Source organism: Schistocerca cancellata, chromosome 3 (genome assembly GCF_023864275.1).
Source record: "Schistocerca cancellata isolate TAMUIC-IGC-003103 chromosome 3, iqSchCanc2.1, whole genome shotgun sequence".
In the NCBI taxonomy this organism is placed as follows: domain Eukaryota; kingdom Metazoa; phylum Arthropoda; class Insecta; order Orthoptera; family Acrididae; genus Schistocerca; species Schistocerca cancellata.
The window spans coordinates 918,631,687-918,648,811 of record NC_064628.1 but is presented as its reverse complement, the minus strand read 5'-3'; the positions used below and the strand labels follow the sequence as shown (position 1 = coordinate 918,648,811).

Here is a 17,125-nt window from a genome sequence, read left to right as displayed (position 1 = left end):
TTTACTCTTGCTTGTATTTCTAGACTCTTTACAGCCCTGTCTGCAGCCCGAAGGCGTTCCTTGTCTAAAGCAAGCATCGCTCGTACCATGTTAGAACCTATCTTCATTCCCATATTTCTAAATACCTTGCACCTTACAATGTTGCCATCACTGAAAGTCGCAACAGCATCATACACACCAAAGTGAAGTGTTTCTATTCCAACAAATACAGTCTTGGGGAATCTCGACCATATAACACTATTTACGCTTTCATTGGGGTTTTGAGTTTTTCCGTGAATACACTTTTTCAACAGTTCAGGTGCTCCTAAGTCTCTGAAAATAGGTTAGCCACAACACATACTTTATCTCACATCACTAAAATGTACCTGATGAACACGGACGTTAATAATAACACCATTTGACAGCAGTTTAACAGCGCCACAGTGGGTCACGCCCATGTAAAACACATTTTAAAAAAAATTAAAAATAGTTGTAGTCTTCGGAATTGAATAAATTATATATCCATTAAAAGGTAATGGTCTGCAGATTCAGAAAACGCAAAAAAGTAAAAGTTGAACTTTTCATGATTTTGAGCCTTTCCGGAGCCCCTTAAGGTAACAATAAAATAATTCAAAAGGAACATAAGAAAGGTGCAATACAAATGTCTGAGGGCCAGAATTAAATTTCAAAATTTTGAAAATATATTACCATAACCTTTAAAGGCAGAAGGCCGCATTGCTTAAGCTTTAAAGATAAATTTAAAAATTAATCTTGCTAAATTTTAAGAAAACAAACCAATAACCGTAAGCCTAAAATTTAAAATAGCTGACAACAGATAATAAAACACCGACGGCACTCAGAAGGCCTCCATGGAGGTCGGTCTGAACTCGTTCACTTAGGTGAGACAGGTGGTAAGCCCAACTATACTTGATCCGTCGGAACCCTACCAGAGGACAGCTACGGACCGACCGACACAAAGACTTGCTTGCCATCAATCGGTACATGAGAATTCAAACACAAAACCTCCGCAACAGCAAACCACCGAAACGAACCACAACAGGAATGGACGTGGCTTGGGTAGTTGAAGCTACTACTCAGCTTCTGAAGTCCTGGGTCGGTGAACCACGAAGCTCGTAGCGATCGGACAGCTCCACACACACTCCGACACTGCGCAGGGACCGGCAGCGGACCCAGCCGACTGCACCGCGTGGAGATAACTTCCCTCATCCGCAGCAACCGATCTGCTGGACCGTCCGCGACTGCTGCTCCGTCGCGACTGCACTGCTGGTGCGTCACCCACTCACTTCCAGACACACGACCGCGGAAGTATTGGCTCGAACCCACTCATGCAGAGGGAACACGCCCACTGGCTAAACGACATGCCTGCACCGGGAAAGGTCCGGACCGAGTTCCACAAGATGGTAATGAAGTGGCCCAGAAGACGTCCGACCTCTCAGAGCCAATACACCGGCGACATTTAAAATAACTCGTCAATCAAATTCGCACTAACCACATACACAAACCGACAAACACTTGCACGAAGACCTGAACAATGCCCAACGGTAACTAAGCACGCACGAAGACAAATTGGGAGTCGATGCACGCTCACACACACATACACACACAAACCCACACAGTCGACTCATTAACGATCGGCGAGCCAAAACGCGTCGTCCTGTAGGACGACCGACCGACGATCCACCAAGACCGTGGCCCGGCTCAAGTGATGCGTGGCGCCAATGGTCGGGCGGAGCCATGTCGACGCACCTCACTGCTGATCCAACACGACTGCACTAGTGCCGCATTGCAACTCCCGACTGGCAGGTACGGGCTGCGCTCAAGACGCGATTCAGCTGACTGGCAGACCCGAACTCGCGACCCTAACTGGCGATCAAAACTCACTTACGACAGACAACGATCGGGAAGTAATAGTAATCGATCAAAGATACTATGAGAGGGGATTTATCGATACGCAGTGCTAACGCCGCTCACGGTCAGACACAGCAGCAACTCGGTGAAAATAGTAATTTAGATTAACGAATTGAGGTGGAAGTACGTTAAAAACGAGATGTAAAATACAGGGTGTTTCAAAAAGAATACCACAACTTTAGGAATTTAAAACTCTGCAACGACAAAAGGCAGAGCTAAGCACTATCTGTAGGCGAATTAAGGGAGCTATAAAGTTTCACTTAGTTGTACATTTGTTCGCTTGAGGCGCTGTTGACTAGGCGTCAGCGTCAGTTGATGCTAAGATGGCGTCCGCTCAACAGAAAGCTTTTTGTGTTATTGAGTACGGCAGAAGTGAATCGACGACAGTTGTTCAGCGTGCATTTCGAACGAAGTATGGTGTTAAACCTCCTGATAGGTGGTGTATTAAACGTTGGTATAAACAGTTTACAGAGAATGGGTGTTTGTGCAAAGGGAAAAGTTCTGGACGGCCAAGAACGAGTGATGAAAATGTAGCACGCATCCAGCAAGCATTTGTTCGCAGCCCAGGAAAATCGACTCGCAGAGCTAGCAGAGAGCTGCAAATTCCACAATCAACTGTATGGAGAGTCCTACGAAAAAGGTTAGTTATGAAACCTTATCGTCTGAAATTGGTTCAAGCACTGTCTGCAGCTGATAAGGTTAAAAGAATCGATTTCTGTGATTTTATCCTTGCTCAAATGGAAACAGATGAATCTTTCGTTTCAAAGATTGTGTTTAGTGATGAAGCAACTTTCCACACTAACGGGAAAGTCAACCGTCACAATGTCTGTATATGGGGCACTGAGAATCCGCTGGAAACAACTCAGTATGAACGTGACTCGCCTAAGGTGAACGTTTTCTGTGCCATTTCAGCCAATAAAGTTTTTGGTCCCTTTTTCTTCGAAGGTGCTACTGTAACTGGACTACAGTATCTGGACATGTTAGAGAATTGGCTGTTCCCTCAGCTCGAACAAGAAGCACAACAATTCATATTTCAGCAGGATGGAGCGCCACTACATTGGCACTTATCTGTCCGTAACTACCTGAACGTCAACTACCCGAGGCGATGTATCGGTCGCCAGGCAGTATCTGGAGATGTTAGAGAATTGGCTGTTCCCTCAGCTCGAACAAGAAGCACAACAATTCATATTTCAGCAGGATGGAGAGCCACCACATTGGCACTTATCTGTCTGTAACTACCTGAACGTCAACTACCCGAGGCGATGGATCGGCTGCCAGGCAGCCCGTGACAGAGCACATCACTGGCCTCCAAGAAGCCCTGATCTTACCCCCTGCGATTTTTTCTTATGGGGGTATGTTAAGGATATGGTGTATCGGCCACCTCTCCCAGCCACTATTGATGATTTGAAACGAGAAATAACAGCAGCTATCCAAACTGTTACGCCTGATATGCTACAGAGAGTGTGGAACGAGTTGGAGTATCGGGTTGATATTGCTCGAGTGTCTGGAGGGGGCCATATTGAAGGGCCATATTGAACATCTCTGAACTTGTTTTTGAGTGAAAAAAAACTTTTTAAATACTCTTTGTAATGATGTATAACAGAAGGTTATATTACTTTTCTTTCATTAAATACACATTTTTAAAATTGTGGTATTCTTTTTGAATCACCCTGTACATCATGGCAGGAACACGAGCCACGCACGGCTCGCAGCTCATGCATTTTTTTGCATTAAGGTCCTTCCAAAGACTTTGATTTTACAACCTTCGAGTCATTCCTTTTTGAATGACCGTATTACTTTTAAATTGCGTGGAGACTTCAACTATTCAGGAAAGCTTGGATATTACTGATACAAGTAACGTACCCCACCCCCGCTGAAAGAATTACGAAGTGAATGAATGTTCCTACACACTCTCGAAAATACACATTCACTTAATGTGAGAAAGTGGTTATTACTCACGAATGATAAAGCTGAAAATGAATGTATCTGCTGTAACGAACGTATTTAACTCCACTAGAGCTACAGTTAGCTGCACAAACACCATTGTTATGTTCATTATTGGCTACATGCTTTTGACGCCCAACTTCATATGTGGTGGTTTACATAAGAGAGGTATTCAATAACTACTGTAACACATTTTTTCTAGACAAATATAGGTTGAAAAAAATTAGGAATTTGTTGAGGGACATCATCCAATATTCCCGCTTCAGTCCCTACATTTTAATGAAGTTTCGATAGGTGGCGGCGCTATGTGTGACCTTGAAAATGCCTTCTCTGAAAGCGGTGCGTTCCAATGAGACACCTGTCATTGTGTTTCTTTTGAAGGAAAACCAGAGCGTCGCAGATATTTACAGTCGATTCCAAAATATTTGATTCCAGGGTCATTGAGAACGGGGTAGGTCGTGAAGTTGGACCATTTTTCCTCTACGTGGCTAAGCACTCTTCCATAAGGGAGTAAGGCGTCAATCGACAAGGCAGACGGAACCTCGAACGGAAGTATGCTTATTAATCCCAACCCTGCTTATAAATAGTTACCTCTCCAACGCGACTGTCAGAGTGACGGAATCTGAGTCCATGTTTAGTATTCCGGATGATTCTGTCACACACTCCACCGTTAATCAGTTTGATGTGGACTACACTGCTCACTATGGAGAGGTGTATTCCAGTAAGTTCGTTGTAGTCAAGTTCAACTTCGTCTCGTAGGAACCTTTCAGTTTCGTAGGATTTCGGACTCGCATATTCATTCGAGAAACAAATCTTGAGAGCCGACTTTCGGTATGCATGTGCCATTCTGCATCGAGTCTTCCAGACGTACGAGTACGCCAGATAGGTAAACAATCGCGCCCGCCCGAACTTCCAAGGCAGGGACGTAAACAGTCGTCCGTACCGCAGCATGGCCGAAAGCAGACTGTGTTCTGAGCTACCCAGGCACGACACAAGCCCTGTCCCCACAGCTTCAATTCTGCCACTACCTCGTCTCCTACCTTCCAGATTTCACATTCGCTCTTCTGCGAACGATGAAGAACTAGCACTCCTGGAAGAAAGGATATTGCGGAGACACGGCTTAGCCACAGCCTGGCGGATGTTTCCAGAAGAAGATTTTCACTCTGTAGCGGAGTGTGCGCTGATATGACACTTCCTGACAGATTAAAACTGTGTGCCGGGCCGAGACTCGAACCCGGGATCTTTTCCTTTCGCGGGCAAGTGCTCTACCATCTGAGCTACCCGAGCACGACTTACGACCCATCCCCACAGCTACCTCGTTTGGGCACACAGTTCTAATGCGACAGAAAGTTTCATATCAGCGCACACACCGCTGCTAGTTCTGCAAACGTTCGCTGAAGAGCTTCAGTGAAGTTCGGAAGGTAGGAGACGAGGTACTGGCAGAATTGAAGCTGTGGGGACGGGTCGTGAGTCGTGCTAGGGTAGCTCAGATTGTAGAGCACATGCCCGCGAAAGGCAAAGGTCCCGAGTTTGAGTCTCGGTCCGGAACGGAGTTTCAGTCTGCCGGGAAATTTCACAGTCGCAGATTGACGCTCACCCTATCCGTCAAATCATTTACGCATAAAGAGAATGAGAGTGGTGCTCTCACACTTTCCTGGTGTGCTCCGAACGATACCCTTGTCGTCGACAAACATTCGCCGTCTAGAGCCACTTACTGGGTTCTGATTCTTAATATAAGTACTCCAGCCTCCCTAACCTCTGAGATCCTATTCCGTAACCTCGGACATTCTTTAACAATCTGCACTGTCGTATTTTACTTTCGAGAATTCTAGAAACATGCAATCCCTCTGTTATCCTTCATCCATGGTTCGTGCAATAAAACGGCAAGCTAAAACTTCGCGCGAGCGATACTCTCAGAATCCGTGTTGACCCGTGCATAGAACTTCTCTTTCTAAAGGAAATTTATTGTTCTCGAACTCTGAATATGCTTAAGAATTCTTTGGAAATCTTTCTTTAAATGTATGGGTCTGTAATTTTGAAGGTACGTATTTATGTGAATCACTGTAAAGTTGCAGTAAAATCTTACATAGTATTGCTCTATGAAGTCGTAATAGCCGACGTGACCGCTCCAGTAGCCGAGGTGGGAGTCGAAGCCGCGGAACGTGGGCGTCAGCTCCTTCCTGTGGAAGCCCAGGTGCCACTTGCCCACGACCCTGGTCACGTAGCCCAGCTCCTTCAGGTACTGCGGCAGGATCTTGCCCTCCGGCAGCCCTCGCGGTTCCCCCGGCAGCAGCGGCGCTCCTTGCATTCCTGCAGGCAGAACAACAGCAATACTGCACCCAAACTTGAAACGTTCTAGTTTGCAAGAATCTCCGGCTGAAACTGATGTGTCTTAAAGAGCACATTTAATCTAGAAGCTTCGATGGCATACATGTAAGTCAGGAGGGAGACCCAGCTTGCATAGCCCTTCCTCCAACGTGACCAGTGGCACTTTTGCTTCGTAACAGTTCGTGCTGTATACTGTCTTCAGCAGTCGGTGACACCCAGCATGCAGCTGACTGCTGTAAGCCGTGTTGGATCACCGTCAGCTGATAATAAGAAGTTTAGGAGGATTGGAGGGGGAAAATCTAAGGAAATTTCATTATTAGTCGTAATATTGTACTGGATGATATCTCTTCGGTTTACTACTTCGAATATAACACTCAACCTCCACCATCGTTATCGGGAGTAAAAACCACAGAGGGCCTGGGCTTGCACTGTGTCCTGCTTATACAGACTGTCCTAGGAAGAACGGTCCATATTGCAGCATAAGACAGGAAAGCTCATTAAAACAAAAAAATTTCGTACTGACATATGCCCAATTCTGAATGCCTTCTGGAATAGAGCACGTTTAATATAGGCTGTTACTCCGATGGAAAAAATCGCAAAACCAAATAATAATTAATGTATAGTGATGAGATTTCGGTAGTATCATTGTCTAGGTAATACATTTCACTCATTACCATTGCAAGATCATAGATAACGCAAGTCTGAGATATATCATTGCAGATGTCGAATGCTAGTACACTACTGGACATTAAAACTGGTACACCAAGAATAAATGCAGATGATAAACGGGTATTCATTGGACAAATATATTATACTAAAACTGACATGTGATAACATTTTCACGCAATCTCGGTGCATAGATCCTGAGAAATCAGTACCCAGAACAACCACCTATGGCCGTAATAACGGCCTTTATACACCTGGGCATTGAGTCAAACAGAGCTTGGATGGCGTGTACAGGTACAGCTGCGCATGCAGCTTCAACGCGATACCACAGTTCATCAAGAGTAGTGACTGGCGTATTGTGACGAACCAGTTCCTCAGCCACCATTGACCAGAAGTTTTCAGTTGGTGAGAGATCTAGAGAATGTGCTGGCCAGGGCAGCAGTCGAACATTTTCTGTATCCAGAAAGGCCAGTACAGGACCTGCAACATGCGGTCATGCATTATCCTGCTGAAATGGAGGGTTTCGCAGGGATCGAATGAAGGGTAGAGCCACGGGTCGTAACACATCTGAAATGTAACGTCCACTGTTCAAAGCTCCGTCAAAGCGAACAAGAGGTGACCGAAACGAGTAACCAATGGCACCCCATACCATCACGCTGGGTGATACGCCAGTATGGCGATGACGAATACACGCTTCCAATGTGCGTTCACCGTGATGTACCCAAACACGGATGCGACCATCATGTTGCTGTAAACAAAACCTGGATTCATCCGAAAAAATTACATTCTGCCATTCCTGCACCCAGGTACATCGTTGGGTCCACCATCTCAGGCGCTCATGTCTGTGATGCAGCGTCAAGGGTAACCGCACCCATGGTCTCCGAGCTGATAGTCCATGCTGTTGCAAACGTCGTCGAACTGTTCGTGCAGATGGTTGTTCTCTCGCAAACGTCCCCATTTGTTGACTCAGGGATCGAGACGTGGCTGCACGATTCGTTGCATCCATGCGGATAAGATGGCTGTCATCTCGACTGCGAGTGATACGAGGCCGTTGGGATAAAGCACGGCGTTCGGTATTACCCTCCTGAAGCCACCGATTCCATATTCTGCTAACAGTCATTGGATCTCAACCAACGCGAGCAGCAATGTCGCGATACGATAAACCGCAATCGAGATACGCTACCATCCGACATTTATCAAAGTCGGAAACGTGATGGTACGCATTTCTCCTCCTTACACGAGGCATCACAACACCGTTTCACCAGGAAACGCCGGTCAACTGCTGTTTGTGTATGAGAAATCGGTTGGACACTTTCCTCATGTCAGCACGTTGCAGGTGTCGCTACCGGCGCCAAACTTGTGTGAATGCTCTGAAAAGCTAATCATTTGCATATCACAACATCTTCCTCCTTTCAGTTAAATTTCGCGTCTGTAGCACGTCATCTTCGTGGTGTATCAATTTTAATGGCCAGTAGTGTACATTAAAAACCGCTGAAACAGCCAGGACGTTCAATGCATGCAAGCAAAAGTGGTACAGGCGCCGGTTGTCATCCCTGTTGCACTTGGTCCTTGAGTACAGGGATGTTAATGCTATTTGTGGATGATGCTGGAATTGTCGTCCGATGGTGTTCCATTTGTGCTCGATTGGAGACAGATCTGGTGATCAACCAAGCCGAGGAAACTTGTTAACACTCTGTACAGCACTTTGGGTTAGAACATCTGTATCATGGCGGGCGTTATCCTGCTGGAAAACACTACCTGGATGTTATTCTTGTTGCAGCACAATTGGCAGGACAGGATCACCAGATTGTCGTATAAATTTGCAATTAGGGTGCGTGGGATAATCACTAGAGCAGGGGCGGGCAAACGTTGCACGCGGCTCGCGAGCGCACAGCGCTGCACGTGTGCTGCTCGCGTGCTGCTCGCGTGCTGCTCGCGTGCAATCGTCGAATGGGGCAGTGGCGACAGGCGTCAGGTTGCGGCTGTGTAGTACAAGGCTAAGCCGCGGACGTTGATGCGAAGCGACCACAACGTAGTGAACGTTGTATTTCAAGAACCGGAAAATGCAGAGTGAATCAAGGAAACGGATACGTGGACATTTGCTATCTTTTAAAACGTAATGGGAGAATCATTCTTTCTTTGTGCAAAGACGTGAAAATTCGAAATGTTTAATATATGGCAGTATTCTCGCTAGTCAGCGGAAGTTTAGTATTGAAGGCCATTATAATAAATTTCACAAGGACGAGTACAATTTATTGCCGGATTCTGAGCGGATGGGGAAATTGACTGAGGTTAAGAAGAGCGACCTGACGATATTATTAGATGCATCTGTCCTAGTTGCCGTTGTCACGAGAGATCTGCGACTTTCTCTCGCCATGTCTCTCATGTAACTGTTTTAACATTTTATGGAGCACTGTTTTCAATTTTTCAGGACGACAACAATAATAGCCCAGCGGTACGTGCAAGCTATAAAATTGCGCTTAATATAGTGAGAGCTGGAAAACCATTTGCTGGATTAATAAGCCTCGGTTAAGAGCAAACATAAGTGATGAAAAGTTACGTAACTGTTTGCGTTTGTCTGTATGCAGAAATTTTGTTCCAGATGTTAAATGTATTGTAAACTCCACCTGTGACAATTAAATAAAACGTATCGTAGTTAATAGGTACTCTTTCAAACCATTATTTATTTCAAGCACTCCTGCTAACCTTATTCCATCATTCAATAAAGCAAGCTAGAAAAACAAAATGCATTACTGAGGAAGGAGTGGATAGAAGGTATGGTGGGGAGGGGAGGTAAGCGGGTGACCAACTTGCCCCTGTGTGCACGCAGAACACCTGTTAACTGCACGCGTGCAAGTGCACCGCACACGTGCAGGATTCCTGCCCGCCCCTGCACTAGAGTAATCCTGCTGTAATACGAAATTGCTCCTTAGGCCATGACTCCAGCTGTAGGTCCAGTGTGTCTAGCACAGAGACAGGTTGGTTGTAGGCTCTCAGCTAGCCTCCTAATCAACACACGGCCATCACTGGCACCGATGTAGAACCAGACTTTGAGCACAAAACACTACACTCCTCCATTCTGCCCTCCAATCAGCTCGCGCTTGACCACTGAGGTCGCAAGTGGCGGTGTTTTGGGGCCAGTGGAATGCACGCTAGAGGGCGTCTGGCTCCGAGCTGTCCTTGATTTAACCGTTTGGTCTGTCTGATGCCAGCTGCTGCCCAAACTGCAGCTGCAGATCCAGTACAATGCGATAGAGTCATATGCCCAACATGTTGGTCTTCCCTCTTGGAAATGCCACTTCTCCGTCTAGAGCCCGGTCATCTTGCGATCGTATATGCTGCCAGCAATCATGTACAACTGCCACATTCCTGTCAAGTCATTCCTGTGCGTTACAGCGTGTATTTAACGGAAACCAGATTTGCTTGCTCGTAGCGGCGCCAATAGCGTCGCTCTTATGAGACTTGTGCCAAATTTGAATGGACAGCATTTTGCACATGAGGAAACACGTCTACCAACTTTTGTTTACGTCGTACAACTTCTTCTTAGCTCTCATGTATTCTAATTCCAGCATAGATAATTAAACCTACAATCATTCAGAGAATAGTTTTGAAAATCAGTTATCAGTCCTCATTACCTGTGACGTATGTACAACCACGCAAACGAACACTATTTACTTTACTCCTCCGGAAGATGCTGGTTTAGAGCCCGCGACACCCCGTTTTAACAATCGTAAATATGTAGGATAAACAATGGAATGCGTCTTAGCATAACAGTATGATCGGAGTGACCACCAACAGCAAATGCTTTTTTTACCAATGATGATTGTTCACACTGCTAACAAAAACCTTCATATAAAGGCCATTATGAAATTTCCTGGCACGTGATCTACTGGCCAAACTTTCTAAATTTGATTGGGCTTGTAATCCAATTTCACTATTATGTGTGTCGTGTGACGTTGATGCCCAATAGCTATGGGGTGCGGCATGTGTCAAGCAACGACAAGTAACATGCATAGTGCTACTTTGCAAACCAAAACGCGAACTTAGGGTTGCATATTTATCAGAGCATCAGCTGCGATTACAAAATATGCAGGATGCCACTCCCAGACCCGACGACCATATGGCAGAAAGTGATAATGCTACTCTAGAATGGAGGGTTGTCATAATCTATAGATGACATCAATATCGGTTTAAGTAGAATTAAGTCGTGTATACTGATAAAACAGTAGGCAAATTCAGCAATTATGAACCCCCTGTAGTAGTAGTAAATGTCTAAGAATACATTGTCTTATTTGAGCACACACCAATAGCACAAGTTTCTGTGATCAATTACCTTGTTAAATAATTAAAATTATAGTCAGATACATGATATTTGTTATGGGTTTCAGTGTGCATGATGTTATTCAACACAAGAAAGAGCTTAATAATGCAAGAAACTCATGTTAATGTTATGTGTGTTGACATTTGGAGGAATAAGTGCACTTTGTAGGTATTCTGGCTGTGTTTAGACTGTGTGTCACACATGGGCGGTAAAAAATAACAAGCTGCTCCTGGTAATGTAAGCAATAAGAACTTACATCCATTTTTACATAAGGAAAAACGCCAAAAAGACAAAATAGCAACTGAAAGAGGTAGGGAAATAGTAGACAATGTGAAAACCTACGGTAAAATCCGAATTTTACATAGTCGTACAGGATATCTGTATTTATACGAATGAAGTAGTCTAAATTTTTTGTGCCATAACCACTGGATCAAAGCATCTGGCGATCTCTTGGATACTTTTGTAAAAAGCTACAAGTTTGTACCAAGGAAGAGAACGAATAGAATCGCTGCATTGTCTGCTCCCAGTATGACTAAGCGATCTGCACTAAGTGTTGAGAGAGAATTTGCAGACCCACCGCAAAGAAAGTGTGTGGCATTTGTTATTCATGCATTGGGAGAGACGAGGAGACACATACATTTAGAAAAAAAAAATTATACAGGTGAAGTAATCTGTATAGAAAGGAAGTAGGTCCTTAACGCAACGCGTAAGTATGACAGAGGGTATGACATCGTACACAGCAGAATCACGTTGTTCTACACAGACCTGGAAACAAGACGAAATTATCATCCTCCCAGAAGTTATGTTAACGTGAGGATGCAGTATTATTTTATATATTCTTTCAGAATATATCTCAATTTCAAGTAATTTTGAATCGTAAAAATACTTGGATCCAGTGTGATGCATGATTCTCGAACCAAAAAGTGACACACGTGGATTACGTATTAGCTTCACTATAGATGAAATCACGAGGCGCCAGCATACAGAGGATAAAAGGTGTTCTGTACACAGAATGGACAGCATAAATTTTATCTGCGGGAGTTATATTAGTACCTAATACTGCTGATCGATATAATGCCGGCCGGTGTGGCCGTGCGGTTCTAAGCGCGTCAGTTTGGAACCGCGTGACCGCTACGGTCGCAGGTTCGAATCCTGCCTCGGGCATGGATGTGTGTGATGTCCTTAGGTTAGTTAGGTTTAAGTAGTTCTAAGTTCTAGGGGACTGATGACCTCAGTAGTTAAGTCCCATAGTGCTCAGAGCCATTTGATCAGTATAACTCGAATTCTTAAAACCATTTATTCTACTCGTACATTTAACAAGCTTTTCGATCTTATAAGGTATATCAGTGCCTGTGTTGTGCAGAAGTACAATGCAATATTCCTTAAGACATTGAAACGTCCAGGTTCGTATCCTGACAGGGTCGCCATATGAAACGTCCCCTTAGAAAAATTTATATATGACTGTGCTTAAACTGACACACAATATTTTTAGCGCAACGCAATCTGACTTTCAAAAATCCCTACAAAAGAATCGCCCTGACTAACATTAACCTATACCTTTCACAAATCACTTACCTCACAAAAATCTTCATTACTCGAACTACTGCAATATAGCGAGCGCCACTACTGCCAGCTAAATAAAAGATTCAAACTACGGAAGGCACTAACTACTGATAGGCATAGTTAGCAAATGAAAGATTTTTGTAGAGAACAAACAATGTATTTCCCTTAATAGTCATAATATATATAGCAGTTCATGACATCCAGTCTAACAAATTTCAAAACTCCGCCATCTCTCTCCCCACATCCACCACTGCTGGCGGCTCACCTCCAACTGCGCAACGCTACGCGCTGTTCACATCCAGCTGCCGCTGCCCAACACTTCAATGGCAGACAACAATGCAAACTAGCCACAGACTGCACACAGCACAGCCAGTGATTTTCATACAGAGCGCTACGTAACGTTGCCAATAAGAAAACATAAACAGCCTACTTACATAAAGAAAACATAAACAGCCTACTTACAACATGCATACATGTCCAAGAGGACAGCGCTTAGCCTTTCTAAACAACACAGGCACTGCTATATACTGCCAACATAGGGCAACCCACTTTCAATTTCCATATCTCTCCTGTATGGGAATATACGTAACGAGTACAGGATGCAGACACAGGGTTGTTGACATGGAAATTTGGGATTGTCCGTGATCTGTGTTTGGATGGCCTAATGGCAAGGCGACCACTAACGATAATCGCGAAATCAAGGATTGAGTCGCGGTCCGGAACAAACCTTTACTGTCGTCATTCCATTGTACAAGTTGCTACAGGACTTCTTATTGGCTGTACGCCGGTTCTTTATACATTTTTAGTTTATATTGTTACTATTGAACCAGTGTGACCATCTACTCGCATTACCTTAGAGAATTATACTCGACTTTGCGTCCTGGCTGCTAATATACCAGACCCATAGGAAATGGTATCTATATTGTGACCCTTATTTGATTAACTTGGTAAAAAAATTAATTATCTTAGAAATGTGCGCAACGGAAACTGGTGCGAGTTTCTCTAAGATAACACGTGATGTGGTGGTTGAACTTAAAGCCGTCACTCTAGCAGCTGGTAGCTTATTTAAATTTAAAATGCAGATTATTTCTATCTTTCATTAAATTTAGAAGATCGAACTGAAAAGACTTGCCAGGTTTAATTGAACTGAATAAGATATATCCTATCCATTTCATTTATCAGGTGACTGGGGGAATATTTATTAATTGCAATGCGGACTCTCATTTAATACATTTATTTTGTACTCTGATGAAAATATTTTTGAGCACCAAACATTACAATTTCTCCTCAGTTAGAAAACTTATGTTTGAATGAGCGTTAAACCTCTCATGGTTAGAACAATTACAAAAGGAAAGCACTGCACGAATAATTTCATCATGGTCTCGACAAAAAGATAAAAAAATACACAAGTGGGCTACACCGTCTTCAGCGGGATAATCGTCATTCATTCCTTAAAACTCACGTATCATCATGCATGAATTACACTGTACCACAGTTTAGGCGTTGGACCACAAAGATTCTACCACATTTGCAAGGCACTGTACCGCTCAAATTACTATACTGTCGCTATCAGCAGGCAAAACTACTCTCTTTCAATTAGATGTTGGAGCTATCAAAGCATATACACAATTTCACAACATGGGACTGTTAACTCTATGTCTTTTGATGGCTTGAGCATTCTTTGCTATATTAATTTTGCTACATTAATTTAACACAATTTTGTTAGCTCACAGCTGGCGTAATGCTGTATGAAGAAGACTACTAGAAATTTAAGGTAAGCCACAGTTGAAGGTGGAAAACCTCAACCAAAGTAAGGATTCTGGGCAAAGTGCTACTAAAATTTTTATAGGTTTTTACAACAATAATTTATACGCCGCTGTCTGTTTCAATTGAAAGCACTATGCAATGAACACGGTTAACTTCAGTTTTAGCATGGCAAGGGGGGGGTGGGGGATCTGTTGTTCTATTCCTGATACTGGCCACGTGGTCGAACATCAACTACAGTAACTTGCTAAACATACACACACTTTTCGATCAAAAATTCATATTAAGGCATGCAAAATCACTTTTAAAATGTATCAGCAAAAAAACGTGCAAGCAGAAAAGAAGTTATCAGGCAGATGCAAGGTACTGGTTATGCGCTGGATTCACTTTCCAACTCCAAGAAAGCAAGAAAGAATTGTAATTTATTCTGGTTTAATCACCGAATGCTGTTAGTTGAAGTGGTTAATTTGCTTTGAATGCTGAAAATTTCACTGTAGCAACGACCATTAGGCTCTAAGGCATGTGCTACGCTGAGGGCGCAAACACGTGATCGATCATATGAGATCGAAGAAACTACCTCAAATTCATAAAATGTTTAGGTAAAAGGACAGTAGCACACTAATAACGGTTAACTATGTCACTGAAAACAACTGTGAGCAAACTGATACTCGATATTGACCACCTTATAGGACTTTGTACTATTGGCGCCAATATGAATTGCGAACTAAACTCACAAAGAAAAGTACCAAAAACAATTAAATTTCGCGACAGGAATTTCTCGATCTAACATTTGATACGCAATCTGCACTCTTTGAGTTAAAAGTGAAGCATATAACTCGGGAAATAGCTACATGAACTGATGGTTCATGCTGCATGCTTACTACCACACAGAAAAATTTTAGGAACACATTTCCGAGAAAACTTTTGCAAATTAATTAAAACCGTAACCAGTACCGATGACGATAATTATGTTGAATGCGTCACGAAGTTACGAAATTTTTTCTTGTTATGACTCCTTAAAATTAAGATACATCGACGCTACATTTTATTCTGCGTGTGTAAGTGTTTTAGATGACCGTGATGTTAATGGAACATTCGGTAATGGCATGATGGAAAAGCATGCCTTGATACTCTGGCTAAAATGAAGATAATAAGGATCCATAGTCGGATACATAAAAAAACTATGCAGAATATGGCTACAGTTGTAGTTATTTTAACATGGAAATCGATTACACACACACACACACACACACACACATTAATACTTTCTATTGGAGGAGTAGCAAGTTACTTTACCGGACGACTGCAAGCAATAGGTCAGCCATATTGTTGGAATTACCATAGAATGAAAAACATAGTTTATTATGCCCTCATAGCTATGTCTGGCAGATACATAGCCTTCCCTAATTGGGTACAGTTCCACCACGGAGATCTAATGCGATTGTGGTGTTGCGAATAAATACGTACTATTGCCCTTCGAACCTAGAATTAGATATCACTTGCATAACATATTTAGGATCTTCATGGTGTTTCACGAAATTTTAGGGGATACGTTCATCAGTCTGAGACACATCTGGTTGGACTAATTAGATGTGGACAGTAATTATCGCGAGAACTTTTTGTAGCTCCTCCATAAACCTTTATTTTACTCCCAGCCCACCCAAAACAAGTTGATCAGGAGAGGAACGCATTGCTCAATACGAGCTCTAATTTCTCTTATCCTACGCGAAATACGGACTGGGTGTGACTATCACTATTCAACAGTGTTTTCACGAAGAAAGATGTTTTCCATGTCAAGTAGAAGTAATACCACCTTACCGCTGAGTACGTAACCAAAACGTATATTTAATGACCACATCACGATGGTCAACATTACTCAATGTATACTTGTCTCAGAACCATATTTCTTAGTACAGCCTACTTAACAAATTCCTATAGAACGGGATAATTCTTCTACCGTTAAAAGTACGTCATTACTTACATTATTCTATGTATTTAGAGATATATATTGTAAAAAAAATCTTTTGGAACGTTTTACGAGCGCGTGTGTCCACTGGCTGCCACACATCTTCCGCAGGTGGTGTACTGGTGGTCTCACTAATGGAGAGAAGGGTGGAAAGTAAAATTTATCGGCCGCTAGACTATATGACGGAGGTTGAAGTGGATGTTGAGATGAAGAGGCCTGCACACAACAGAATAGCGGGAAGAGGTCGAGTAAACTAGTCTTCGGAGTGCGAACCACAATATCACATCAGTTATATCAGCGAGACAACACAGGAAGGGAAAATGAATTAAATGAAGGTGTACTCACCGAGAAAGTCATAAGAGTTTACGATGGTCTGCTAAACTGTCTTATCCTATCACTGTTGAACGTCCTTCCACCCTGCCACTCCGCTGTCACCGGTTTGGGTGAACCAAGTATTCGCACAATAGCTCGCTGTTAGAGACCTGCAGTATGAGAGTGTGTCACTAATAGAACTATGCTGTGTTCACTCTCGCTTCGCGACACACGTTTACATTGCTGTGTTCGAACTGTAGAGCATGTGTGCTAATTTCTCTGGTGAACGATACATTTCGGAGCTTTTTGACACCATATTACAACTCCCCGTGAAATGACATATTCAGTTTTCC

At 43.3% G+C, this 17,125-nt stretch overlaps 1 protein-coding gene across 1 annotated transcript in view; it reads right to left on the bottom strand.

Annotated features, from left to right (window-relative positions):
• The window catches only part of LOC126176651 (arylsulfatase B-like), a 135,159-nt gene that overhangs the window by 98,714 nt on the left and 19,320 nt on the right, over positions 1 to 17,125 (bottom strand). Inside the window, exon 3 of the mRNA XM_049923809.1 lies at positions 5,939 to 6,162. Coding sequence (XP_049779766.1) covers positions 5,939 to 6,162 — 224 coding nt within the window. The remainder of the gene's footprint in view (positions 1 to 5,938; positions 6,163 to 17,125) is intronic.